The following is a 27864-nucleotide window of genomic DNA, read 5'->3' as shown; positions in this document are numbered from 1 at the left end:
AAAGCAAAAAACACCATAAAGAGTGCCATGCTATCAGTTTCTGGTTTATTAAACTTGTAGTAGTAGTAGTAGTAGTAGTAGTAGTAGTAGTAGTGAAATAGTGTAGTGAAATCTATTATTATATTTTAATTTTCAAAATTTGATTATTATTATTATTATTATTATTATTATTATTATTATTATTATTATTGCGTTATACTAATTTTAAAGTCCCACGGTGCCTTCACGTGTTCGCAGTTAAGAAACACTGCTCTAGATGACTATTTATATTAATATTTATTCTGTATTCAACTGAAGGTTCTATACCGTAATCTGCGAATGTTTGATTTGAAATAATGGAAAAACTGAAATAAAATAATCAATCCAAGAGGTGAAGTCTCGCGATGATTGCCCAACAGTCTTGCGCCTGCCTTGCAAGAGGGCGAGAATACGATCGCAGGGGTCCTAGCAAACACCTCGTCAATTTTTGGACTAGCAACATAGAGAAAATACGATTTTTAAATGTTTGATGATTACGTTGCTGCAGAAAGCAAAATACCAAAGTAATTGTAGTCCCGACGTGAATGCCTGCATCCTCTTGCAAGGTGTAATTCGGAAATTACGCCACCACCGAACATACATTGTATATGTTCATATCTAACGGTTAGCTGACAGGCTACCAAGCACAGCCATTGGGGCAATGGCGTTGAAAAGAATTCAGAAGGTGAGTGTTTCATTCCTCCATGAGCGAGTTATAACAATGTGTTTAATGATAGAGTCTTTCGCGTGAGATGACGACCCCGGTTGTCGCTGCTGCACACTGACTGATGTTCTTGTCTTTATTTATTTTAACGCTATTCAGCTTGAAGACTCAAACAAAGACCAGCTAACCTAAAGTTAACCATTTTTTCCCCTCGTATGTGCGTTGCCACAGTAACGACGCCTGAGGGAAACTAACCCGTATTACGATTTTTTTTTCCTTGTGTGTGTGTTTTTTTTTTAATGAGAAGCTAATATTTGTAATCCACCGATGTCTTAACGGAATTGTCCCACACAGCTTAACCAGCTAGCATCGGTGAACGTAATAAAGATATTTATGTATATATTTATTATGTATGTTTGTATGTATGTATGTATGTATGTATGTATGTATGTATGTATGTATGTATGTATGTATGTATGTATGTATGTATGTACGTATGTATGTATGTATGATTTATTTATTTAGAACTTGTGCATGACATGTCTTTAATTTAATTACTTCTGAGTCGTTGCTATTGCCACAGCAGGTCTTAGGAGTAAGGCAAGTTGTGTGTTTGAATGACAGCTGCTTGCTGGTTGCCAAAATTGAATCCTAGTGTCGCTGTTTCCATTTATGGGCTGGCAAATGGGGCAACGCGGTTGGCCAAGGTGTGTGTATATTTTTATACTGCGGGATGTTTTTTTTTTTTAATAGTGTTGTAGTCATCATGCATACGACGAGATGCTGTAATGCTATGTTGCACAAGTGTTTGGTGCTGTCTTTGTATTGTGTTATTTCAAGTTAAAGTGGGACAGCTTTTCATTTTGCATGCCCTGTTGGGCATAGTGTAGTTACATGCACCTCATTAATTCATAATAATAAATCGTCATAATAACTCATTAGCTACAACTACATAATCTAATGTGATGCAAGATAAATCGTCTACATTTACAATGGATTTATTTTTACCATCAATTGTCCACTAAAAGACAATGCATTCACCAAAATATTAAAATCTCAATGGCATAGATTTTTACATTAGCGAGAACTACAATTTTAGTACCTAAGCAGTCAGTGTCTTTGTTAAAGTAGAATTTGCTGATTTTTACCTGAGTAATGTTTGTCTATTTGTGCCTTGGGATTGGCTGGCAACCAGTTCAGGGTGTACCCTGCCTACCATCTAAAGATTGCTGTGATAGGCTCCAGCATGCCCGCAATCCTCTGAGGACTAAGTGGTTCAGATAATGGATGAATCTTGCTTGTGCAGGTGTACCTGATATTGTGGATGCCTCATGTTTGTCTGGACGTCCTGAGACTAAGTCACATATGTCTATCCTGGCAACATTCAGCACTATTTTGAATAGTTTTTCTTGCTGCTGTATATTGTTGACTGGCCTTAATTTTATTGATACAGGATATAGATATTTGACACAGATAATCATGTCTTACATACAGATGTTATTATTCTTTGTGTCTTTCCCACAGCCTGTAATCATAGCAATGCGTGTTATGACTGTCTTTAAAAGTTATTCTCAAAATTAGGTTTCAACCCCAAAGACAAGTTGTCCCATTTGGATAATAGTTTTATGGTATGAATTATTTATGCAACTGTTCTTTTATCAGGAACTTAGCTATTAATATAAATGGTATATACCAATGGGACATGAATACACTGATGTGATTTGTCTGTAACTGTTTGCCATAGGAGCTGTCTGACTTGCAGAGGGACCCCCCTGCTCAGTGCTCTGCTGGACCAGTTGGAGATGATTGTAAGAATTTTGTTTATAGCATGTTGTTTTCCTGTTGTATGTGTGTAAATATCCCTCCATAGCGGGCATTATGTTCCCGAACACAATAAGTGAAATCCTTGATCTAGAAATACACCTCGAATTGGTTGTTAAAGCCTTGGGCAATGTGATGGCTTTCATTTTATTTTATGACATGTAGGTGGTAGAAAATATTCAATCAAAAGAAATCTGGACTAAAAATGTAAATATCTCTGTTTGCCGTATATAAAACTGAACCGTCATTCTTGTTTTTTGTGGACAAAATACAATTGAAAGTGTATATGAATGAGTCATGTAACAAAATCCTTGGTTGAATGGAATTGGGGCGATAAGCAAGGTGGCTTCATCCAGTTTCCCATTTCGGTTCCCGTTCTGTTTGTTCAGTGCATACAATGAAAAGTGATGAAGCTGAAATAAACAAATCAATCAATCAGAACTTGGCAGGGCCTCCTTTTGTGTTAAAGACAACATCACTGCAGCCCTGGCATGAAGGACATCAGCTTGTGGCACTGTTCAGTGATTCCAGGCAGGTTGCTTTCAGGTCATCGACATGCTGGAGTTGGGTTTTTCTCATCTTCTTCTTGATAGTATCTTAGAGATTCTTAGTGGAATTTAGCTCAGGCAATTTCGCTGGCCTATCAAGCACAACAACATCGTGGTCATTGAGCCAGCTTCTGATACGTTTGGCAGTATGGACAAATGCCAAATCTCTGCTGGGAAATGAAATCAGCTTTTCTATAAAGCTTGTCAGCCAAAGAAAGCATCAAGTGCTCTCAACCTTTGGGCCAGATGGCTGCTTTGGATGTGGACTTGAAATGATGTCCCAAGTCATCACTGACACTGGAAACTTCACACTGGACCTCAAGTAACGTGGATTCTGTACCTCTCCGCTCTTCCTCCAGAATCCAGGAGCTCGATTTCCAAATGATAGGCAAAATTTACTTTCATCTGAAAAGAGGTATTTGGACCACTGAGCATCAGTCCAGTTCTTTTCCTCCACAGCCCAGGTAAGACACTTCTGACTGACACTGTCTCTGGTCCAGGAGTGGCTTGACGTGAGAAATCGACGCCAGCCTCAATAAGTTTTTGTGGACTCCCCCAAATTCTTGAAGGCTGGAGTTCCGCCTCTTTCTGGTGCAACCTTTCCTCTCACGATTTTTCCTTCCACTCGCCTTTCTATGAATATGCTTGGATACGGTATGAACAGGCTTACTGAGCTACGAGCTTTTGTGCTTTCCGCCCTATGTGGAGTGTATCAATGACTGTCCTGGGGATATCTATCAAGTCAGCAGTCTTCCCCATGGTTGTGTAGTCCGCTGACCAAGATGGAGGCTATCTCAAGGCTTGGTGGAACTTGTTTTGTGGTAATTACTTGCTTCAGATAGAACACTCTGACTTTAAATGATGAACGTTTAACGTTTTCATGATGTGCTGGACTTGTACGGCAGTATATTGTACATTCATCCATCAGGAGTTGTTATCCAAATCCATGAATGTGGTCGATGTATAATGAAATTCCTTGTTTTGTCTTTTTCAGTGTTTCATTGGCAGGCGACGATAATGGGTCCTGTAAGTACTACTGTTGTATAATTTTATTTGCAATAAGCTACACAAGCAATATCTGCTTCTGTTTTTATGCCACTAGAGTGATAGCCCCTATCAGAATGGAGTGTTTTTCCTTACCATCCACTTCCCTACAGATTACCCATTCAAACCACCAAAAGTGAGTAACCATCTTCCCTTAGCGCCAGAGACTAAATTGTTGCTATTTGATTTTATTGTATTGCTATCATAATTTTTCCTGGGAGGTGACAACTTTCTTGTTAAATTACAGGTTGCATTTACAACAAAAATTTACCACCCTAATATTAACAGCAATGGAAGTATTTGTCTGGATATACTGAGATCACAGTGGTCACCTGCGCTAACAGTATCAAAAGGTACGTGCCGATAAATTCACACTGTGCACACTGTCTAAGGGCAGAATTCAGGATGATTTTCCAACCATTGAGCCATCCATCCATTTTCTGAACTGCTTACCCTTTTGGACCAATTTTAAATACAGTCAGTGGTTATTTTTCCCGTGGCCGGAATTCACCTGCTAGCGTTATTTTGCTGTGAACATTTCTTATTAGTCACCGTAAATGAATAGCTCAATAAAACTTGGTGTCACACATTAGCGGTTGTGACGCATATTTTTGTGTGACAAAAGTAAGAGTTTAATTTTACTGTCACAAGATCACCACAAAGTAAACACGTCTGATTATGCAAAAAAGCAAATAAAAAAAAAAAAGCCTGATCTACGTACAACACACACAACACTGGAGCGCATTTCCCCACAAACAACAACACACAAAATGATTAAATCAGCATTTCCTTAAACTGCCTGCAGATAACTTTTATAACATTTAACTTTTATTTCCTGCTATGAAAGTGACCATCTGGTTTGACCTTCACAATTTGCTACGAATGTACAGTTGACAGTACAGCTGCAACATACTGCACTTGTTCCATATTTATAGCAGCGTGTATATAGCCTTTCGAAATAGAATATGAACTTGTGAAATGCCGTGAACCCGTTTGAGTTGTCAGGGGCCCTGACTTGGCCATACATGTGAATTCAGGATAATGTTTCATTTTAATGACGAAATACTTAGGGATAATTCCCCATTACTTTGTGAGGAAGCGTCCGTGTTTGGAGATTTAAGTACTCTCGGCTTGATATTAAACACATGTTAAAAATGTTGCTTGTATTTATCATTATATTATTTCCACAGTATTATTATCAATCTGCTCCCTTCTTTGTGACCCAAACCCTGATGACCCTTTGGTTCCAGAGATCGCTCATACATACAAAGCTGACAGGGAAAAGTAAGTGCACAACTGCATCAAACACATTAAATTGCAAGCTGACTGATGATGCTGTTTGGGTTTTGCAGGTACAACAAATTAGCAAGAGAATGGACCCAGAAGTATGCAATGTGAGGTTGCCAGGGAAATGGAAATCCAAAAGAAGAACAACAGAAACATGTTTGATTTGTTACTGGAGGCATAGGGGAAAAAAAAAAAAAACACGAGACAACAGGCAACCTTTTGGACAAGGCAGCGATGTAAAAATGTGCTGAGCTGATCCAATACGCTGTCCTTGATGCGTGCGTGGGTATGAGCAGGACCTGAAGGGCTCCTGGAACCAGACACTACTCACAGCTCATACGCTACACTCAAGACTTTAAACTGTTACTCTTGCTATTATTGTTCTCGCAGCCATTTTTGTTGCTTTACATACAACCCTTTCATTGTCATGTTGTTTTACTGGCTGGATTTTGGAAACCATCACCCTGACTATGAGGATGCTGCCTATGTCCCGCTGGATGTCTTCTCTTACTGTATTTCCATGGATCTAGTGGCCTTTCTGTGTTCTAATGTTTCGGTCAACGTGCAATTGAGACAGAATGTTCCCAGTTCAACACAATAATGGTGCAGTGCCATTACCAGCAGCTGATCATATGGCACATACTAACACTACCCCAAGACAATGTGAAAAATGTAAGAAAAAAAGAAGGACTGATCAGATTATCTTCCTCTGCTTTAGGAATCGCAGCATGTAGCGTTGATAGCACTGGAGCTTTGCCCTTCCACACCCCCCGGCACACTCGCACGTAGGTCAAATGGCAACTGAATTATTTTGTTACATTTTGTCACTGTTCCCTTGCAGTTAGTTGTCATGCATAAGAATCCATTTATGTTGGGTCTGCCAAATATTACCGTAACAAGACATTGCTTGTATGATCATGGCTACTCCTCGGCATGTAGCTAAGCTGTGTGTTACCTCCAGTACAGTTACTCAGGTATCAAAGCCAATCATCAGCCTTTGTCATAACAGAATAATGCCCGGGGCCCATATCGTAAATTGAATTATTACGCTCATAAAACAAAACAAATGTCCTGAGAGACAAAAGTGATCATCTACCCTGATGTGTGTTTTACAGTAGTATTAATTTAGTTGTTGTCTGGTTAGTTGGAAAGGAGTCTCCTTTCACGCTTTACATTTGTTTTATTCACAAAACTTGGATGTGAACAACTTCACGTTTATGCTACTGATGCTTTTGTTGCTACTCTAAAGTGAAATTGAAGTAATGCTTTTCAGGGTAAGTTAATGTTTTTTTTTTTTTTTATTGAGGTGATGTAAGACTGCAGTACTCCATGCTCCTAATTATGATTGCACAGGTATATCTAAACAACCTCAACTTTACCATCTGTCTGGTTGCCACATTTGTGTAGTGTCTTTAAGATATTTACTTTTAGCCTTCTGTTGCCACATCATCTGGTGTAATCATGATGGGAATGTGTTATATAATGTTAGTTTCAATCTAATACATTGTGACTTTTGGCTAAACTAGTTAGCGTGTGCTATTTTTTTTCCATGTACCGATGCTGCCAATATAAAGGGAAACTATTTATTAGCATAGAGTTCAAGAAACACACCATCCCACACATCCGAAATGGTCCATAGCAAAGCATGAGCATTTACTAGCTTTTATGCTAGGATTTAGACCATGGTTTTGATTGCAATATTTATTGTTGTTGTAAGGAAAATGCCCAAAACACTCTATATTATAAGGTTTTGAAAAGCTGTACTCAATGGAGTACAGATTTAGACTTTGTGTACATTATTTGGCTACAAGCACCTCCTATTGAATGACTGAATGCAGCCTCAATCCATCGTGACTATTATTACCATTGACTCTTGTGCTCAATAAAGTTTATAGGCAGCTTGGCATGCTTTGCACTGTAGAGAACCTTCTCTCGGCCACTTGCCAAATATCAGGGATTTTGTTATAATTCATCGCCTAACACATCTGACATTTTTAGCCTTAATCCACATTTTGTATATACGTACGGGGGCAAAAAAATACATCTTAAGTGTCAGTTACCTAAATTTGATGTCATGGTTTGAGTCCCCCACCCCCTTCCCCAATTCAGGGCTGGCTTTCATGCAGCTTAAATTTTGAAATTGTGCTTGAACTGTAACATTGAGCATCCACATATCTTCACTTTGTCCACACAAGGTAACTGTTGACATTAAACATGAGTAAAATCAATGGCTTTGTTGTCATTTTCAATTTTCTGCAATAAATTTCGAAATGTAATGATTGAGTGAAATGCTGGTAAGTAAAGTGGTAGGTAAAATGCAAAGAGAAAAGAACAGAAGAGTGGGATGGCAGCAAGCCGTGTTTCCCTGCTTGCCTAAACCTTATCAGAACTTCCACTACTTACCAACATCTAAACAAATTTATACCTCTATGTGCATATCAAATGTAATCTGCCCAGGGTCTTCACAATTAGTTGTGTTGGACGATATAACTATATTGGCAATGAGATTTCAAATTTGTCCTCACAAGGCCAGAGAGCTGCCGTGGTCAGGATGTTTTTTGTGTGCACATTAATATGATGCATTTTAATTAAATTGTTTGTCTGTGTCATAAACATCGATTCTCCGGGTGATGTACGTCGCACAGTTGTGCTTTGATATATTAAAATGATTACATTTGAATGAAGTCTGGCGTAATGACAGGAGATGTGTTTGATTTACTTACCTGTACGTCTCTGCTGTTGTTTCAAATCTATTTTCCAGATTTGTCAAAGAAATGAAAATATTCAGTGGTTTAGAATCAACGCATAGAATAACTGAAATGGACAACTTGTACTGATTTGATGCAGCACTTTTGTATACCAAAGGTTGCAGACAAGCACCGCTCATTCGCGCTGTCTTTTGCATGTTAGCCAGTAGCAGAGCAAGCTAAACGTCCTGGTTAGCTGAAAGGTAACGTCAGCGCCACGCCTCCAGCAGGCAAGCAAGGAAGGAAGGGCGCATCCCGGATAGGAAAGCTAGCTGGCTAGCTCAGCCCGGCAGAGCTCAACTCAACAGAACCATGGCAGTAAACCTCAGCAAAAACGGGGCCGCGTTAACAGCGGCGTACAAAGAAGTCGTGAATGAAAAATCCGACACCAATTGGTAAGGCTCATCATAACACACGGAAACTCCGTAGTTGAATAAGGAGACATTGCGATATGATGCTGGTTAGCATCGCAGCATGTCAGCCGTGAAGTAACGTTAAGTTGCCAGTGTTTAACAAATATATTTTCTCGTAAACTCCAACGTATACTATATTGTCAAGCAACATGTATTTTTGTTCGTTAATCATCAGTGCGGTCAGTTCATTGACAATAACTTGTCATCTGATATTCTTTTAATCAATGCCCATGTACTATCATTCATTGGAAATACCGCATCCAAAGTGTTAGTTTTTCCCCCCTCAAATGTTTTGCATGTAGATTTATTTCTGACTAACGAAGGAAATCTCGCAATGCACCCACTTCCTGGTTAAGCAATGATGAGGAAATTGATGACAAATTCAATATGGTGCCACGAACTTTTCTTTGTTGTTTGTCATCTTCACGTACTTGCTCGTTGGTGACATCATAAGCAGTTCAAGTATTCATTGAAACGAGCTACTTTTCAGGGATTTCGATTTTCACCATTCACAATCTTAATATGCAGATCAAAATGGGAGTGTACTTATAAAGCTACCACTGGGACCTTTTGTGATTTGCAACTATTGGGCCAAGGCACATTAATGTGTCATGGAGAGATCATAATCCATTGTCACTTCAGTGTTAATGTGCCATGGAGGAGATCATGGTCCACTGTCACTTCAATGAACTATCCAGAGAAGTCAAAAGCATGCATTTGCCCCAAAGATAAAACGCTTCACTTTCATCTTGTTTACATTCTCTTGCTAATTGTTTGTAATTTGTGCTGTGCAGTTTTTCTTTTCCTCATTGCATTTCTCAACCTGCTTCTCTTCACATTGTTGTTCCAAGAGCGTGACTCATCTGCTGGAATTATTGATCGTTGGTGTATTGTGACTAAGAATATCATATACACGTTATTAACTTATTCACTGCCGTAATAATATATAGCCGCCAAAGATCCATTTTAACTGGGCTGGCGGAGAATGAGTGAAGGTACCAAAAACACCTACCCTGGCAATGGCATGTTTTAAAACAAGTACCGCTGCTTTAGCTCTTTCCACATGCAGTAAAACTAAATATGTAAATGGAGCCTCAAAGTAATACAACTGTTTAAAAAGAGCGACATTGTAATCTATTTTCCGTATCCTCCTCAGGGCCTTGTTCACCTACGAAGGAAACAGTAATGACATCCGCTTGGCTGAAAAGGGAGGTGAGTAATTTGTTACGGCGTCTATCAAGCTTTTGTCATCTAAACACAACAATATCAGATGCGTGTTGGAATGTCTCTGTCAGCATGCAACCGCAGCGCTGGAAGATCAGCACAAAGCAAGCGCTTGCCTCTGCTGTCTCAACCCGTCATTTGCAAAGGCAAAAATGTTCCCTGTTATACAAGCAACCACAGTGGCCATTTGACAATTCCCACAATGTTTTTCTATCAGATGGAGGCTTGGAGGAGCTGGTGGAGGAGCTAAACAGTGGAAAAATCATGTATGGCTTCTGTCGGGTCCAGGACCCAAATTCCGGTCTACCTAAATATGTCCTCATCAACTGGGTCAGTACTGCATTCCACCACATTTGTCCTCTTCCACCAGTAAACATGTCCTCAAGAACCAATTTGTTTTGTGTTTAAGACGGGGGAAGGAGTGAATGATGCCAGGAAAGGACTTTGTGCAAACCATGTGAGCTCCATGGCAAACTTTCTTAAGGTAGCACAGCACCCATTTAAATATACATTTGACTTTTTTTTTCCTACCATCTGTTTGTGTTTAAAACATGCCGAATTGCACTTTGTTAATCTTTGGGGGACGACATGAAGAGAAGACTATTCATCAAAGCCGCATGCATGTGTGGAAAAAGGCTCCGTTGGAGTACTTTCAATGTCATACGTCGTATATCATAGAAGCGAGCGCCTGGCAAGACACCAAGTTAACACCAGCGCTTGTCAGACTGAGCAGTAAATGGAACTTTAATTTAAATGTGTTTCAGGGGGCCCACGTTACAGTGAATGCCCGAGCGGATGAGGATGTCGAGCCTGAGGTGATCATGGAGAAGGTGGCCAAGGCCTCAGGCGCTAACTACAACTTCCACAAAGAAACCTCCAGCCGCTTCCAAGACAGCGGCCCTCAGGGTCCCGTGGTATGGCTTATTCGCTGCTCGTCTCTTCTGCAATGCAGTGTTTAATCTTAACTTGAGACTTTGAAGTAGGTAGTAGTTGGGATGGGAACAAAGTCCTCTTTAGGAGCTATTAAATGGAGTTAGTCAATTCTGATGAGGCTGAATTGATTTCCCTACTTGGCTGTAACCAGCAGATGATTTCATGTTGGTTGTCCTTGTTGCAGGGCTCCGTATACCAGAAGACCAACGCTATGTCTGAAATCAGGAAGACCAACAAGGACACATTCTGGGCACAGGCGGAGGTAGGTCCGCAGGTGCTCCTCAGGTCTTCATACCTGACGCAGACACAGAATGAATCCTGGTTCACGAGACATCTTTCTGGTTTAGTTTGCTTTGTATATTCTTTGAACACACATTGTCACTCCAATCTGTGCTTGTCTTTCCTTTTCGTGCCCCAGAAAGAGGAAGAGAGACGTCGTCTGGAGGAGCGACGCAAAGCTGATGAAGAGCGCCAGCATCTGGAGAAAGAGAGGAAGGACAGGGAAGTCAAGGAGGCAGCGCTGAGAGACAAACGGGACAAGGAGAGGACCGTGCAAATTGAGCAACACAAGTGGGTAGTGACAGCCAAGCGAGCGTATTGACTGTTACAAATGAACATTGGTTTGATTTGATTGTTGCTTTGACAGGAAGGACCAGCAGCAGCAGGAGGCTGAGAACAGAGAGCAAGAGAAACAACGCTGGGTCAGTCTTTGTCTGCTTTTGTTTTGTGGTTGAGGGGGGAAAAAAAGAGCTCAACCACAAACTGAATTGGAGGTTTTGACTGCAGTGTCGTCTTCAATATTCTCATGGTTGACTATTGCGATGCAAGTTGTAAATGATCAGCATGCAGATGTTTATGGAGCATTCAGCAGGGTAGCTGATGAGACCCAAATGTAATGTGACCAACATCAGGAGCAGCAGGCGGAGATGCAGGCGGAGCAGAAGACAGTCAAACAAGGAGAGTCTGTGGAAAAGGTCCATGTGAGTCCCCCTTCTCCAATGTTTTTTATTTATTTATTTATTTTTTATAAACTTTAATGCCATGTTTGGTTTAAAACTGACATTCAAATATATGAAGTCAGTCACCTGCTGTTTTTTGTTTTTGTTTGTTTTAGGAGGCAGCTTCCCTCATCTCTCAGCGAGCTATGAACCCCAGAGAAATGTTCAAGCAGAGAGAGATGGGAATAACTCCCAGTGATGCAAAAGTGCCCTCTGTTGCCCCTTCCAGCCCCCAGCCAGGTACTGTCTATCTTTCGCTTTGCTTGAAAGGTCAGCTTTGCCTCCATTTGCACTCTTGGGTAGCGGTGGCTTCAAGCGATATTTGTCCAAAACCCGCCGCCCTCTTGGAGAGCTCTACCTGTCTGAGATCACACTTAAATTTGTTTGTCTGTCCCCATCATGTTTTCTCATTCTTTCTTGTTTCTCCTCATCCATCTGTGCATGCTTTGGATTCCATGTGCCACTCAGGGCGCCTTCAAAGCCCTTTTCTCTCTAAGTATGAAAGCGAGCGGGCCGACTCCCCTCAGCGCCAAGCCTCCCCGGTGCCGGCAGGCTCTGCCTCCCCTGTCCATGCTGCAGGTGTGAGCTTACACACACAACACAACATATCAGGTGACAGTCAGTCAATATCAGTCGGTGATTCCCCAACCCTTTTTTTTTTTTTTTTTTTTTTTTTTTTTGCACTAAGCCACATTTTCCATCTGGGCCTGATTCATTAAACACAAAGCTTCCATTCTTTTCCGTGAATGGCAATTGGTGGATACAGTGTTCCCACTAAATTGTTCCCACACTTATTTTGCAGTCACACTGTATCTTTTTTTTTTTTTAAACAGTATCCTGATTCATTTTTATTCATTCTTGCACGTGACCAACAAAATTCAGTCACCCTTGCACTTTTCAGCCATTGAACACTGGGAGAACAGTAAAACGCAGTGAGTGCACTTAAGCAGATGCTGTTGTTGGCCTCTCAACACTCAAGTAGGTACCATTTGCCAACCAAACAGGCCCCGCCCCGCCTCTTAAAGGCAAGCCTATAATAGGTACAGTATTTAGTTATATAGACATATGTACTTGTATGTAACACTTGTGTTGGAATAAATCTAGTCTAATTTGGATTTTTTTTCCCCCTCAGTATTGCAATTGAGATTTAATACGTGATCTATTTTTCAAGGTCCTTTTCCCTCATGTATTTTTTTTTTTTTTTTTTTTAAATAAACCTAAGCAACAAATTAATCAGCGTTACAACTGAAGGTTAATGTTCCTGTCACTGGCGCACACCTAATGAGCTCTCGCCAGTTTGCGAGTGACTGGTCTAAATTACAGCTGTCCTTTTTTTGCTTTATTTTGCTATCTCATCCCTTAGTCATTTCACCATTGTACTTCTAATTAATCACCCCGTGTTGACATTTTTTTCCCCTCCCATCCGTCTTCATGTCTGCTCCCGGTGGTGGTTTTCATCCTGTGTGGGCTTGTCCATGTACATGCATGTCTGTTCTTGTATTTTTGGGTGATAAGAGCCAGATGTGGATGATGGACAGTCCAGGTGTGAGTATGATGAGCCGGAGGCAGCCCCCAAGGAGCCCCTGAAAGGTGGGGCACTGGCTGTAGTTTTAACACTTTCACGCACCGAGTGACCAGCTCACTGGCTTCTTAAGAACGTCATTTGCCGCACCTCAAGCCTGCCAGTTAGCAGCTGCAGTCTGCTCCCACCTGCTGGGAGATTTAGCACATGACAAGAATTCTTTTTATTTGAACAGATGACGTACCTGCTGCCAGACCCAGTGTGCAGGAGCCTTCATATGAAGATGCCCCTCAGGTGCTGGTTCTATTCCTTTGTAGTAAACCAAGGTATTTTTAAGACACAAATGAACTAAATTCTATGGCAGGTTGAAGAGAGCAACTACGAGGTGACTGCTGAAGAGACGTCAGAAAAAGGAATCTGTGCCCGGGCTTTATATGATTATCAGGCTGGTAATTACATTTCTTTTTTTTCTTCTGTATTCAGTTGATTGAAAAAATGCAATGCTTCAATATTTTTTTTAACTCGGTGTAATGTAACAGGACATACATATACACTTTTTAAAACCTTCTTTCCATTCATAAATATTTACAAGACGCTTTTATGAAATGTATTCATACTTATAGCAATCATATGTGTTTGGAATTATTTGATTGACTGGCAACTAGTTCATAGTGTACCCTGCCTACCCACCCAAAGACAGCAGGGATAGGCTCCAGCACGCCCATGAATTTGGTGTGGGATGCAAAATATGGATGGAGGGATGTTTAAATGCATGCTTTGAATCAGAGAGACAGTTAAGTAAATAATGGAATTAGAGTATTTGCGTCATTTTTTTAACAAAGGTCAAAATAACAAGAGGCAACAATAAACCAACCATTAGTTGGGCTCCAGCTTACCTGCAACCTTAATGAGGATAACTGGTAAAGGGAATGGAAAAAGGGTTTGGATCTCCTACTAGTTAACTCTTTTATTTCCTAGCGGACGATACAGAGATTTCCTTCGACCCCGATGAGATCATCACCGGGATCGAGATGATAGATGAGGGATGGTGGAGAGGCTACGGCCCCAGTGGCAATTTCGGAATGTTTCCGGCCAACTACGTCGAACTCGTATAGGCACTTGCATTCCCCAGCAACTAAGGGAACCTCCCATGAAGAGTCCCTCCACTGGTCACGTTGCTCCGCACCACGGAGCCATGAAAGGGCAAGTCAATTAAAAGGCCTGGCTAATTCCAATTGATCATTTCAAACCAGTTCCATAAACATGTTTTTGTTGTAAGCAGGTACGCCGTGTCCACCTCCACCACTTTACCTGTAAATGTGATGAGCCTTAGTTTGAATCTTGACTTTTACTGAGCATAAGCAGCACTTGAGTCCACATTCCTTTCAAAATATCTCATTTATCTGCTTTTATTATATCACTTGCTGCAGCCACCAGATGTCATTTTTCATGAGACTGACCCATAGGTTATGTTTAAGTTTTGAGGTTTTTTTGAAGTAGATATTGTTTGAACAGCACACTCACTCTGGGTGTTTGACTGATTGATATGAGGGCTGTCAATAGCAAATCAAATTTGGAGGGTGTAATGTGTCATTTTGGTTCCTTCAATTCAATGCATTCAACTTTTTCCTTCGTGCGCTAAAGACAAGAAAACATTCGCAGTGGCACATTTTCCATTATTAATTTGTAACGTGTGATGTTGCAGTGATGTGAGGTAAAAGCGGAAAAATGCTTTCTGTGACGTTTCAGAGAAACTGAAAGTTAAGTATTTTTCAGAGTACCATTCCTGATCAGTTCCAAATCAACTTGAAATATAGTGTAATGTGTCGTTATATGCCAGAGTCTATTGTAATCCAGCCTTTGTAATAAAAATTATAAATCGCCTTTGTGGTCATATCATCCAGTTTCTCAACACATTTGTATCAGCATATGTTAAGTCGGTTTCCTGGAATGAAATGCCGTGTGGGGAATTCACCCTCCTTAATGCATAAGTTTCATTTCATCTGAAAAATAAAAACCAAAAAAATCTTTACTGCATGCTCACCTTTTAATATAGGGGCAGGCAAACTTTTGCTTGAGGGCAACAATTAATGTTTGAAATGAACAGATGGGCCAGGTCATTTGCAGGTCAGGTAAATGTATGTGTATATATATATATATATATATATGTTTAAAAAAAATGTAATAAGCTGTTTAGACTATTTTAGTTGTGAGATAATGGGTGGGTAGATGTTTTTTTTCACCTGTGCAAATATTTAAAAGGAAAAAATAATTTTAATATATAATAACCAAAATTATGCAAATTTCTTACATTGATATATTTAAAAGACTCAGAATTTTTTTTTTATATATATTAGTTGCTATCTGCCAAACTGCTGCTTGTTGGGAGGTCAGTTGAGCAGATTTCACTACCACCATACAGCACATTTAAAAAAAATTGTGTACAGTACAGTATTGCAAAACGCCATTGCACTACTACACAGAATATTGCAAAGGAATATTTGACCTCTGTGTTTAGTGACTGCACAGAATTCTACCAATAAATTCAATTGCACCAATTTTAAGAATATTTCTATCATTTTTCTGACAGTCAAAAAAATGATTCTCTTTATTCATTATGTTGAGGATGAATTATTCTTTCCTCCTCATTGATGTGGTAGGAAAAAATTACTGTTGAGTTCATGCCTTTAAAGGGGAACATGTGTTTTAATGCTTTGTTCCCAGTAAGGTGACTCATTTCACACGATCATCAAATTTGCAGTCTTACTGTTGCTCATCCATTGAGGCCAGCAAAAAAAGCGCAACATTAAACACGGATCCACAGAACTGTAAAATATCAAATCTCACATCATTTGACAAAAAGTACATGAGATCATTTTGTTATTATGACCTTTGAAATGTCGTTATCTGCCGCAGTGGGCATCCCCTTTCTGTCACAGATCAAATAAATGCAGAGGAAATGTGGAATGTCTTATCTAAGTACTTTTGCGTGCTGTTGATCATGGGAACCATCTGGGGCTATATATGAGGCTAAGCAGAGATAAGGCTGACCTGATTTTGTCAAGGATAGAATTATTTAAGACACCATTAAAGACCCATTTACAGTATACGTATACGCTTGCATTTAATTCAACTACATGTTGGCTTATCATTTATAATTCTTTAATCACATATTCATATTAAATTTTTATTCAGTTCACTTTTTCAAGTGTCCAAATGTAGAGAATTATTTGTATTTTTTCCCTCTACCACCTAAAGCACAGTCACCTGCGTATAATTCCAGCCATAATATTAATTGACAACCTACAGAGCATTCTACCATGTTTACATGTCATTGTGACCCTGGTATTGTTTTATCAATAAAGCCTATGTTTCTTTTTTAAAGTCCTTCAAATTCACAGACATCTCGATATCAGTGCATAAACCGTTCCAGAGTTTCACACCTGCGACAGTTAATGAGTGACCTCGGAGTGTAGCGTCTGTTTGAAATATCAACATGTTACAGTTAAATATAACATCAAATTGTTAGGCTATGCATTTTATTAATGATTCCTTGCATCCTGTTCTTACCTCACAATTACATTCAAAAATCCATTATTTTTATTCATCCCAGATCATTTTGGGGTAACAATAGCAGTGAACTTAATTATTCACAATAATTACGAGCATGCTAATTCTGAAATATTCTATGCATAGTATCAATTTGGTATAATTAATTATTATTAACTGTCTTGGTTCTTAGATGTTTAATTTATCAATATACCTTTTTAAACTTCTTGTATATACTGGTTTCATCTGATACCCTAAAAAAAAAATCTTATTTTTGTGTATATTTTAGTTTATATATGTGTGTGTGTGTGTGTGTGTGTGCGTGCGTGGTTGTGTTTGCATGCGAGATAGGTGTCAACCAATGAGTGTGTGCAGTGCGAGAAACATTTTCTTATGTCAAAGCTTGATCTGCAGTCACAAAACACAACTCCAGTTGGAAGACGTCCTCTAGAGATGGGTGAGAATCTCTTTTTACTTTTGAGTTACTTGAACCAAATTAATTTAGAAATAAGATTTTAACACAATGTATATTTTGAAAACACAGTTCATAGTTTATATAATGTCTAAATTAGCAGTGATGCATTTGAAATCCAGCTCCCATAAATGAAATAGAGAAGTCAGGGGTTATATTGAAAGCAGACTTTGAATTTGAAGCCGCAGCACAGGAAGCGAGCGATCTCAAAAGGAGCATATTGGTTTACACACAAACGAGACAGCGGTTGAAGAGATGAGAGCAGACACCTCCGGCCAGAAGGGACTTTCATTCATTTTAAAATGTAAGTTTCGTATACTGTTCTCCAAAGTGCGGCACTTTTAAAATGAATATTTGTATTTTCTTTGGATTCAATTACTGTATCACAAATAATTTAAAATGGACAAGAAGTCAAGAAGTAGTGGTTAATCTTTCACAAGAGTTTATACGCCAACTTTAAAAAAAAAAAAAAAATTATCTATTGACTTTGGCCAAACCTTTCAACATCATGGCAATATCGGAAACTTAGATTAATGATATTTCTAAGGAACCCACAAACTTCTAAACAGTAATGTATGAAGTATATTCGAATGAGGTAATGCAGCGTTGACAACACACAACCCCAAAAAGAAACATCCCGACGAATGTAGAGCTCTGTGATCAAAAATTCTCATATTGTGTTGGATCTCATGAGAGTGCGTTGAAACTGCAGACTGATTTCATGTATTTGACAGTGTGGTCTGGAAACAACAATATCCTACAGTAGTGTGCACCAGAGCTTGTGTTTATGAGCAGGAAGTGGTTTTTTACCTGTGGTTTCATATCAGACTCCGGTGATAATATGTTTATGCAACTGTTGCAATATTATACTCTATTCAAATGCATGTAGGATAATTGTTGATGTGAAATAATAAAACTTGATGTCTTTGTTGTTCAGCTCCTGAGGACCAGAGTGTGAGGGTGGTCAGCAAAGAAGATATGGAGACACCGCCGGGCGAGGTAAGAAAAAGTGCTGCTTGGCCTGCTGATTGCTATTTTCATCCGTTACAGTTGATGTGTGACTGCAGACGTGACTACATTCAGACGGGTTCTCATTTCCCCTTTTGCCAAATTTCATAAGGTGTACAAATTTGAAGCGCTTGATCATATGCGTCGTTTCTGTTCTGCTTGTGAAATGAGTAACAAGGAACGCGTGATTTGCAATTTGAAGACCCAATTTAGTCCTCTGTACAGGAACTACACAATAACCAGTAAGTGAGAATGAGTTGCAATGTGAGAAACGCAGATTAGGTTAGCAAATTTTCCCAGGCTGGTGGTTTCTGCATTGACCTGAGGTTGGCCTATAGCAGTGACCTTTGGCAATGTCGCCCACACAAAGTTCCCCATTAGTTTGAAATCAACAGCTCTACCCATGTTGCAACTCGCATGGGATATTCCGTGTAGTGCAGCAATGCAAACTGACAGCATAGGATTTACATTTAGTGTTATTTCTTTTTTTTTTTATTTCTCAATAATGACACCCAGTTCAAGATCTATACAATGATCATTGTAACATTTACCCTGGTAGTTACATTCGGTGACATGTATGTCAAATTTACATATATTTGTATGTATATATATATATATATATATACATACATATATATACATATATATAAAGAAACAACTTTGCCCTTTCCTACATGCTTTAATCACAAACTTTTGAAAATGGATAATGAAAATTCAGAACAGAAATGAAAAAAGGGCCACATCAGACAGAAAGAAGTTCCGCAATAAAAGGCTTGCAAAATGAGCAGATCAGACTTTGGCGTCAATGTGACGTTGATTCCACACTCATTATTGGAGTACCCGCGAACTTTGAGGTTGCTTCACGCCCACTCAAATCAGGAAAAATGGTTGCGCGGCAGCAAACGCACCTGCGTCTTGTGCAAAGACTCAAAATTTGCATCAGCCACTCATCAATTGCTTCAACAATGGCATCATGGGCATTTCCAACACAGATGATCACAAATATGATAAAATACCTATCACTGGGAATGGGGAGAGTCATAAGTAGTAATGACGAAGGCAATGAAAAATACTAAATACCATTATGAAGTGGACGGAAGTGCCTGGTTGAGTACATTGCATACAGTATCATTTAGGAAATGATAACTGAATGCAGAAGTCCCCCCGATGCAAATGTTGAACAGTTTGAGTGTGAACCTTCTGAGGTGTAGAAGTACAGAGAGCTCTCATTTTGGATCACAAAGACTTCATAGCAGACCACCGAGGGGTTCCAACAGTGGAACGACAAAACTTGAAAGAACACCTAGTCCCGGGTAGATGGAGGGTGACTCAGTCGGGGCTCGCCTGGAGGCCCGCACCTTCACTATTACTCACTGTACTGGCCGATTTCTCGGAAGCAGGAACCACAGAGAGGAACTTGATTCAACATGAAACTACCTTGAGCTGTTAGTTGTAGAGCAGTTGCCCTAAAAAATATGTTGAGTCAACTGGAAATATCAATAGGATTCGTTGTGGTTTTTCATACAGCCAATCTATTGAAAGTGATGGTTTTGTGTTGGACCATTCGCCCTGACTCATTGTCACCATTTTCGGTGTAGCGTCCACTAGCTAGTATTCGCCTGATTACAAAAGTTGACACTCAATGTCATGTGCATATCAAACACTTTTAATAGCAGCTTCTCTTCTTCGCTGCTCCGGTAAACTTCTCTAATACGACACTTTTGTGCAGACTCTCATTGTTTCATTTCTACTTCCTTGCAAACCACAAATAGCGACATTGCTTTCACCGAGTTTGTGGGCAGTCTGAAATGTGTCAAGGATGCAATATGCATGAAACATTTTGAATAATTATTTTTTTATTTATTGTGAATTAAATTTTCCAGCAAGGGCATATCAAATAATGCTTTCTCTCGGGATGTGTGTTGAGGTGATAGATTGATATTTAATACATTTTATTTCTCTATTGTGTAACAGAATTCCCGTGCTTTAATGAATTTTAAAATGCAAAATGAAATCTTTCAAAAAATCTTTCATTCACATTTTAAAACCGTCATCGTTTCCCATTATCGGTACGCTATTTTTACAACATGCCTGCAGTGTAATAACAATGCATTATTATATTGATATTGCTTTTGATGGTTCCCACTCAACGCCCATTTATTACAGTAGCCTTAGACCATAGGTGTCAAACTCATTTGTGTTGCGTGCCGCACCTTAGTCATAGTGTCCTTCAGAAGGCCAGTATGACTGTCAACTTCTTGTAGACGGGCTACACAACAAACTGATGAGTAACTACTTTTGAAATCAGAGACTAGTAAAAACTGTTCAATTATTAAAAAAATAGAGTGGTAATAAAAATTCCTTGCAATATCTCTATTTTTTAAAAGTGATGACAATTTGTAATTTTAGTATTGGCTCATGAAGTTGATGCACGATTTGTCTTTGCAGGTCACATAAATTGATGTGGTGGGCCGTATTTGGCCACCGGGACTTGAGTTTGACACATGTGCCTTAGACTATATTTACTACTTACAAGACACCAACATACAACATTTTTGGATGGATGGACGGATGGACAGACGGACGCAATGGCTGTCCTAACGCAGTGCTTTCTCCACCTTAGACGTCTCCTCCAGTCATTAAGGTCCATGGCAAATTTAAGGAAGGATCGCGGCCCAGGGTGCAGCACGTGGAGGAGAAGTCATTCGTATCAAGTCTGCACTCCTTTATGAAAGAACGGGGCTCGCCCATCGAAAGAATCCCGCATCTGGGCTTCAAACAGAGTGAGTTTGTGACTGCTCAACACTGTACGAATATTAAGTAGCAGCCAGTAAACTTCAGTTGTTATATGTTTTTTTTTTTTTTTTTACTCCCAGTTGACCTTTGGATGATCTACAAGGCAGTTGAGAAATTGGGCGGATACAATTCAGTAAGTAAATCTTCTGCATGGCAGGATTCCTTTGCTGCTGGTTGAAACAACACAGATTAATGGTTATCAAGCGGAAGATGAGCATTACACACATATTAAGCTGTCGATGAATTAACATTGTTGATTAGCCAGCTCATTGCACATGACAGTGGTATTTAACGTCATTTAAAGGTCACTTTACCACTTCTTGTTCTTAAACTGGCCCGCACGGAACAAAGCAATACGCACCGAGCCCATAAAATATTTCTTAATCTACCTTTGACACGCATCAAATTGTTGATTGCATCATAATTTTTGGCTACAATAAAAAAATAGACTTGATTATTTAGCCCCAGGCGGAAAAAAATCTTGGATCCGTTCCTGGTTGTCATTCAGCAAAAGACAGCTGCACAACTGCTGCCGCACTAATTGTCATTTGAATCTATTCCGGTGTAAATTCCAGTGAGGTATATGTAGGAATAAAACTTCCTCATTAACCAAGAACAAATGTACTCTTTTAAATTGATTTGTTTTTTGCTTTTTTTTAAAAATCTAGAACAACACTCAGTCGAATCATTATGCATGTTATATTTAGATGAAGCAAGTTTGTTTTACATCAACATATATATGAACATCTCTAAAGTATCAAAAAATATGTAATACTGTCAATAGGTAACAGCGCGACGCCTGTGGAAGAAAGTTTACGATGAACTGGGAGGAAGTCCTACGAGCACCAGTGCTGCGACCTGCACTCGCAGACACTATGAGAGGTACGTACAGTTGTTCATCTTCCCTAAAACAGATTAAATGTACAAATTGATGTTGAAGCATAGTTTGGCACATGTCGCAGGCTCGTGTTGCCCTATGAAAGACATTTAAAAGGAGAAGATGATAAGCCTCTCCCACTCAGCAAACCAAGGAAGCCTTATAAAAGGAATTCGGGAGGAAAAATAAAAGCCGAGTGGAAGGGCAAAAGGAGCAAGGCAGACAGTGAAGGAGATTCGGAGGTATTGCGTCATGATGGATGATCGCAACTGAAAGTATCCCGTGTACTGATTATTCAGACTTTCAACGGTTTTGTTTTTCAGAGGCTGCTTTCAGGAGGATCGAGTCAGAGTGAAGCAGCAGCGCATCCTGGTTCTGTTCTCTGGTCGGCTGACGCTGACAGGCGCCAGCCGCAAGTGCCCCTGGCGCCTGACCTTTATGCATATTACCACCTGCTGCACGGCCCCGCAACACCACCTTGGCCCGCAAACATCTCAGGTGTTGGAGAGGTCATCTCTCCACTGGAGAAAAAGAAACGCCTGGCACAAGCCAGCCTTCGAGCGAATCCACAGGGGGAGGAAAGGGACAGGCCTTCTGTTATCCACCGCTCGGCATCGCCAGCCTCCGGCAGCCACAAGTGCGACTCCTCTGACGGCTCGCCTCGCCCCGTCTCTTCTTCCTCGCTCTCCTCCAGGAGCCCGTCCCTGTGCTCCATCTCATCAGAGGATGAAAATCACTCTGCACCGAGTTCAGATTTGGCACCCGACTGTTCCATCCGAAATGACGACACGCCCGTGAGACACGTATCGAAAGATCCATCTGGAGAGAGAAAGGACAGAGATCAAGTCAAAATATTAGAGAAAAATATTGCCACCAAAGACCTTACATATTCTTCTCCCAAATTGAAGTCTGACTGTGTCCCAACATCTTCCTCTGGTTTCATCAGAGTTTTGACAAAATCTGCTCAGCTACCGCGGCCTGCTCCTATCCGGCCAGGCAACAGAATCCAACACGATGCTTTGACGCATCACAACAAATCTTTCAAAACTGTCCCACCTTTGTCTTCATGGGAAATGTTCAGAGCAATGCCAACAAAGTTTCCTCCTGCCCAGCAGAGGCTATCCCACACCACCTGCGTCACGCCATCTTATGACATGTTAAGAAGAGACTCTCATCTCCGGACCACGCTGCAGCAGGCGAACTTCCTACCCCGAATGAGAATACCTCAACCTCACCTCCCGTACCGCCATGCCCCTGTCAGCGCGGCTCACTCTGCTCTCATCTACCCATACCCGTGCACCATCCCTCTGTGGGGTCCTCACACCATCCCCCAATTTTATGCTCCACACAAACTATGAGCTTTCTCTCCACGCTTCATCAATTTCTACAGATAGAAAAATAGTTTCTTCACCATTTCAATGCAGCCCTCAAACCATTGGACATTCTGTGATTCCCCACTAGCTACACGTCAGGAGGGTGCCATGCGAGATCACATTTATCCCTAATATGGTGTAAATGAGTGGAGTGAATATTTATGTTGCAAGTAATAAAGTAATTAAAAAAAGTTAGTCTAGACTCTGGTGTTCCTTGACACTTTTCTGTACCCAAACATTGGACTCACAGATTATGTAGTTTTTCTTATGCTCATGTTTCCAGTGCAGTGCTGAAGACAATATAAACACAAAGCAATGCAATAGAAATATTAGTTGCTATATTAATAACATTTAAGATCAACCTTATTAAGTTATTAACTGAACAGTTTGTGAAACTTGTCTGCTGTGATGTTTCAGATTTCAAATGCGTCTATAGGTATTCTAAGGACACAAAATATCAATTCCAGCAGGCTTCTCAACCATGTTAGTCATGAAATAGTATACATAATAACACAGTATATTAATAAATCCCTAATAATCTCTATTTTTGGTATGCAAAATTATGCATTGATGTAAATGGCAATCTAGGAGCTGCATCAGTGTCTAATTTGACTGACCTTTGTGTGTACAGTAAGGTTGCATGCAAACCCTTTAAACTAATAATGAGTACGGAATGACATGTTTGCAATAATGAGCACGGAATGAAATGTTTGCAATAATGAGCACGGAATGAAATGTTTGCAATAATGAGCTTCACGATGACAAACCACTTAATTGCTTTTATTTAATAAATAAGTGCTAATACTGTATAGATACCATTGCACAACAAAAAAACTCGCCTCGCAGTCTAAAAACGGGTTGAAATATGCTCACTCTCGCGAGAACAGGCGCAGTGGCGCGAATAAACAAGTGTTTTGTTTTTGCTACCGACGGTTAGCTAGCATCAGAAGTTAAACTGCGCTCATATTGTTCGAAGTCACAGTTCAACCTGGTAACATTGTGGATAAGTTTATTTTCGAGCACTTTTGCTAAGGCGAAATAATGTCGGACCCGCTCTCCGACAACGACATCAGCCAAGAAGAATGTCAGGAGGATGACATGACTCCGGCCGACTTGATCGCGAAACTAGAGGAGGTGAGTTTGTTTTGGATTCAATCGTGCGCACAATTCTAATGTTTCTGTGTATTTCGTAGGCTTGGCTAAATGAAAAATTCTCACCCGAGTTGCTGGCCAACCAATCCGAGGTGGTGGAGTGTGTCATGGAGCAGCTCACACACATGGTACATTGACCCGTCCATATTTTTTTTAAACCTCATGAAAACCTTGTGATTGATTTCTTGCCCTTTTGATAGAGTGTCCGTCGTAGTAGTTTCTGTTCATAAACTCAGTGGCGTAACCATGGTAACTACTGTCCACTGTTGACTAACTTGACGCTTGTAGTTGTGATGGTCAATCAACTTAATTTACAAATAAACATAAAGAAAACAACAATATAGATACATTGAACTTCAGTAGGAGCCTAAGAATTTATAACAACTGAATTTAAAAAGTCTACACTCATGTTTAAATGCATTTTTTTTTGTGAAATAAAGAATGAGACCAAGATGTACAGTGTAGTTTCACCATTAATGTGACCTGTAATCAGTACAACTCCACTGGAAAAAAAAATGCATCTGGGTAGTTAAAATAATCGAACCTATTTATTAAATGGGATTCAGCACATCTGCTATTACATCAAGTGCCTAGCAAACCTTGGATGTGCTGACTTTTTATCTCCAGTGTTAAATGTTTGTATATTCAACTCAGTCAAGTCCATCTCTCCTTTCACCAGGAAGCAAACCTGGAGAGAGTGAAAAAAGGCGACCCCAAAGCCGGCATCCATCGCATGGAGATTGACCGCATCCGCTTTGTGCTGTGCAGCTACTTGCGTTCTCGCTTGCAGAAGGTCAAGCAGTTCATCAAATGTTAGCGCATCTTGGTGTCCCTACATACTCTTTAACAGCATGGCCTTGTTTTTGTTTGGGTTTAGATTGAAAAGTTCTTTCCGCATGTCCTTGAGAAGGAGAAGTCTCGCAGCCAAGGAGAACCGGCGCTGCTTTCACCTGAGGAGTTTGCCTTTGCTAAAGAGTGAGCACAGCACGGCTTATTGGAATCTCTAAAGTATATCGATCCATTTTCTACACTGCTATGACAACAAGCAGTAAAACTTTAAAAATGTTAGCACATGAGTGAGAATTTATGAGTATAAATATAGTCTCAAATCTTAAAATAAATTAACATTCTCAAAATAAAATAATGGACCGAATGATTTTCATGGTAACAATGCTCAATCACCCGACAACTGAAACAATGATGTGGTTTTAGTTAAGGACTCTGAAGAGCAGATGCACATCATTTATGCACTGCAGCAACTTTGGAGAACATAGGTAATATAGTGATGTTGGTATTCAACTTAATTTCACATGCAATCAAAAATTCTTGAATCTTACAGTGTAAGTAAGCTGTAGGTACACACAGTACGCTCCTGGTTTAGTGTAGTGTGATTCTCAAAATGTTGTTAAAGTGGGCGTCCTCTTGTGGTAAGACAAAGAATGACTGGCTTTAAACTGCAGAATGTTCTATTAGCTTGATTCATCCATCCATTTTCAGAACTGATCTTTTTTGGTGAAAAAAAGTGTGTGAAAATGTGACTTGCATTTATCTCAATTTACATCATTTTAATAGCAAAAATAGTTTTCAAATATGAAAATGTTGACCAGGATCCCAGCATGGGTTATATTGGAATTTCTTTTGTGTTTCAGTTGCAAGCCTGCTGTTTACGTGTGTGTGTGTGTGCATGTTTCTCCAGGTATGCTGCAAACACTGAAGACCACCTAAAATGTGTGGCATTGAGTCACATGCCCCCCATCCTCCAGACACTTGACATGCTCAAAGCAAGTAAGGGTGCTCTAGTTTTTTTTTTTTTCCTCTCAACATGCGTAGCTTGCAGGCATACTTGAATACTGATTCTATTCATTCTGATGTAAACTCAGTACCAGCGCCATGCCTGGACTCCTTTGTTTTCCTGCGAGTGAAGGAAAGACAAGAGAACATCTTAGTGGAGCCCGAAACCGACGATCAGAGGTACGTCACTCTTCTGAGGTCCTCTGAACGGGATTATTTTCAATATGTGAGCAACAAACATCACTGACTATTCCATCTCTTGTCCCAGAGAGTATGTTGTGGATCTTGAAGAGGGCTCTCAGCATCTCATGCGCTATCGAACCATCGCGCCACTTATTTCAAGTGGAGCTGCACAGTTGATTTAAATGTCAAGGTAAGTAAGCCTCAAGTCTGAGCTGCCCCTACAGCTCATGCACGCGCTCCGATTTTTCTGCCTATCTGAGCAACTGCTTTGTGCTGTCATCTAGATTATTTTTAGCACTAAGATTTTTTTGTTTCTTGGCAACACTTTGAGAATATTTATTCTAATTTGGGCTCCTTCCCACATTAAAAAAAAAAACATGCCTAATAGGTTTATTGGAGACTCAAAACTGTCTATAAGTGGGAATGTGAACGTGAATCAACATTATAATGCCGCTAATACTGTGTGTTGCAGGTTCTTGTTTCTGGTCTCTGAGCGCTTTGGCCTCCAACGGGTCATAAAACAAACAGCAGACAGTTTAACAGATCTGGACACAGATCTCAAACCTTGTGTGCTCAGAGCGTGACTGGTGTCCCAATACTGGGCCATAGCTTCAAATGCAGGCACATCTGATCTTCTTAATATTGATTCCTATTACTATTCCTGTTACTATGTCGTAATGATGAAGAGGAATGGGCCGCTTCTGTGCTACATTAAAAGCCGACAGAATTTTCCCATTTGTGCAAATCTATTCTTTTATTATACAAATGGTGAAGAGACTTGTAGAAAAGGTTTTGTTTGATTGTTTCTTTTCATTTCTGCCCTCTAAACCGTATGTTACCGTGTCTTCCCTGGGATGTAATTGGTCTAATAAGCGCCTTTATGTAAATTTCAGCAGGAGCAATCAGTGTTCATTGTGTGTACTATAATGGGCGCTCAAATTGCCAAATAGTTGTCCTTAATAAAGGATGGAGTACTGATTGACCTGATCTGAAAGGCATTATCTTTGTGAGGAATCATTGCAATAATCCAGTGGGATCAGATTATTAATGATGCACAATATTGTTTTGCATCAAACATTAAAAGCTGCATATAAGTATGAATGTTGGAAACTGGATTTTAATATGACATTAAAAACATACATGAATGATTGTGACAATTTCATCTTATCAGATTCTTCTCACTATCCCAGCTTGATTTTAAGATCATTTCACTGCCTTTTGCAAATAATCTGAAGGCTCAAATTGGTTGTAATGGAAATGTTTATTTTTGTGGGAACACCTCAGCATGTGTCCGGTTTCGACTGCACACTTTCACCCACTGACTGCAGCCAGAGGTGACACATTAGATGACAGCCATGCTGAGAGTGGCGCGTAAGCCTTCGCGTCACACATGCCAACATAGTCTCACACAACGATCCCTTCAGGATTTAAGCCATCCTGCAGA

At 40.0% G+C, this 27864-nt stretch overlaps 4 protein-coding genes across 9 annotated transcripts; all 4 read left to right on the top strand.

The window, feature by feature from the left end:
* The first annotated feature begins 395 nt into the window (after positions 1-395).
* On the top strand, positions 396-7610 carry ube2d4 (ubiquitin conjugating enzyme E2 D4). Its single transcript, XM_088375970.1, has 7 exons — positions 396-703; positions 2427-2490; positions 4046-4077; positions 4154-4231; positions 4343-4448; positions 5286-5379; positions 5448-7610. Exons 1-7 carry the CDS (start codon positions 680-682, stop codon positions 5491-5493), a joined length of 444 nt encoding a protein of 147 aa, XP_088232096.1. The 5' UTR covers positions 396-679; the 3' UTR covers positions 5494-7610.
* Positions 7611-8328: 718 nt separating this feature from the next.
* dbnlb (drebrin-like b) lies at positions 8329-15102 on the top strand. Of its 5 annotated transcripts, none has more exons than XM_088375965.1 (15): positions 8329-8524; positions 9699-9754; positions 9984-10096; positions 10176-10250; positions 10531-10680; positions 10884-10961; positions 11118-11269; positions 11346-11400; positions 11611-11679; positions 11814-11937; positions 12166-12309; positions 13213-13287; positions 13455-13513; positions 13584-13668; positions 14198-15102. In XM_088375965.1, exons 1-15 carry the CDS (start codon positions 8442-8444, stop codon positions 14332-14334), a joined length of 1455 nt encoding a protein of 484 aa, XP_088232091.1. In that variant the 5' UTR covers positions 8329-8441; the 3' UTR covers positions 14335-15102. The 5 variants fall into 5 exon arrangements, with proteins under 5 accessions (XP_088232091.1, XP_088232094.1, XP_088232093.1 ...); XM_088375966.1 differs by having other exon boundaries at positions 8331-8524; positions 12166-12276; XM_088375968.1 differs by lacking the exon at positions 12166-12309 and having other exon boundaries at positions 8330-8524.
* A 2028-nt stretch (positions 15103-17130) lies between these two features.
* On the top strand, positions 17131-23489 carry arid5a (AT-rich interaction domain 5A). Of its 2 annotated transcripts, none has more exons than XM_088377298.1 (7): positions 17131-17225; positions 18178-18239; positions 20872-21031; positions 21125-21177; positions 21829-21926; positions 22007-22163; positions 22245-23489. In XM_088377298.1, the coding sequence occupies exons 1-7, from the start codon at positions 17162-17164 to the stop codon at positions 23277-23279; spliced, it is 1629 nt and encodes a 542-aa protein (XP_088233424.1). In that variant the 5' UTR covers positions 17131-17161; the 3' UTR covers positions 23280-23489. The 2 variants fall into 2 exon arrangements, with proteins under 2 accessions (XP_088233424.1, XP_088233425.1); XM_088377299.1 differs by lacking the exon at positions 17131-17225 and adding an exon at positions 17260-17544.
* A 670-nt stretch (positions 23490-24159) lies between these two features.
* On the top strand, positions 24160-27565 carry gins4 (GINS complex subunit 4 (Sld5 homolog)). Its single transcript, XM_088376839.1, has 8 exons — positions 24160-24428; positions 24488-24574; positions 25126-25239; positions 25324-25421; positions 26143-26231; positions 26327-26417; positions 26506-26610; positions 26893-27565. Exons 1-7 carry the CDS (start codon positions 24336-24338, stop codon positions 26600-26602), a joined length of 669 nt encoding a protein of 222 aa, XP_088232965.1. The 5' UTR covers positions 24160-24335; the 3' UTR covers positions 26603-26610; positions 26893-27565.
* The last annotated feature ends 299 nt before the right edge of the window (positions 27566-27864 follow it).

This window comes from Syngnathus floridae, chromosome 5 (assembly GCF_059516105.1).
Source record: "Syngnathus floridae isolate MCC-2025c chromosome 5, RoL_Sflo_1.0, whole genome shotgun sequence".
NCBI lineage: Eukaryota > Metazoa > Chordata > Actinopteri > Syngnathiformes > Syngnathidae > Syngnathus > Syngnathus floridae.
Note: the sequence above shows the minus strand (reverse complement) of the source record. Positions and strands in the feature narration are given on the sequence as shown.

Bases quoted from the DNA above. Each gene is read 5' to 3' on its own strand.
- ube2d4 (XM_088375970.1), top strand. From the start codon at position 680: ATGGCGTTGAAAAGAATTCAGAAG. The intron at 704-2,426 runs GTGAGTGTTTCA...TGTTTGCCATAG, and splicing joins CGTTGAAAAGAATTCAGAAG to GAGCTGTCTGACTTGCAGAG. The intron at 2,491-4,045 runs GTAAGAATTTTG...TGTCTTTTTCAG, and splicing joins TGGACCAGTTGGAGATGATT to TGTTTCATTGGCAGGCGACG.
- dbnlb (XM_088375965.1), top strand. From the start codon at position 8,442: ATGGCAGTAAACCTCAGCAAAAACGGGGCCGCGTTAACAGCGGCGTAC. The intron at 11,270-11,345 runs GTGGGTAGTGAC...TTGCTTTGACAG, and splicing joins GTGCAAATTGAGCAACACAA to GAAGGACCAGCAGCAGCAGG. The intron at 11,938-12,165 runs GTACTGTCTATC...TGTGCCACTCAG, and splicing joins CCCTTCCAGCCCCCAGCCAG to GGCGCCTTCAAAGCCCTTTT.
- gins4 (XM_088376839.1), top strand. From the start codon at position 24,336: ATGTCGGACCCGCTCTCCGACAACGACATCAGCCAAGAAGAATGTCAG. The intron at 24,575-25,125 runs GTACATTGACCC...TCCTTTCACCAG, and splicing joins TGGAGCAGCTCACACACATG to GAAGCAAACCTGGAGAGAGT. The intron at 25,422-26,142 runs GTGAGCACAGCA...ATGTTTCTCCAG, and splicing joins GAGTTTGCCTTTGCTAAAGA to GTATGCTGCAAACACTGAAG.
- arid5a (XM_088377298.1), top strand. From the start codon at position 17,162: ATGTCAAAGCTTGATCTGCAGTCACAAAACACAACTCCAGTTGGAAGA. The intron at 17,226-18,177 runs GTGAGAATCTCT...TTTGTTGTTCAG, and splicing joins AAGACGTCCTCTAGAGATGG to CTCCTGAGGACCAGAGTGTG. The intron at 21,927-22,006 runs GTACGTACAGTT...CACATGTCGCAG, and splicing joins ACTCGCAGACACTATGAGAG to GCTCGTGTTGCCCTATGAAA.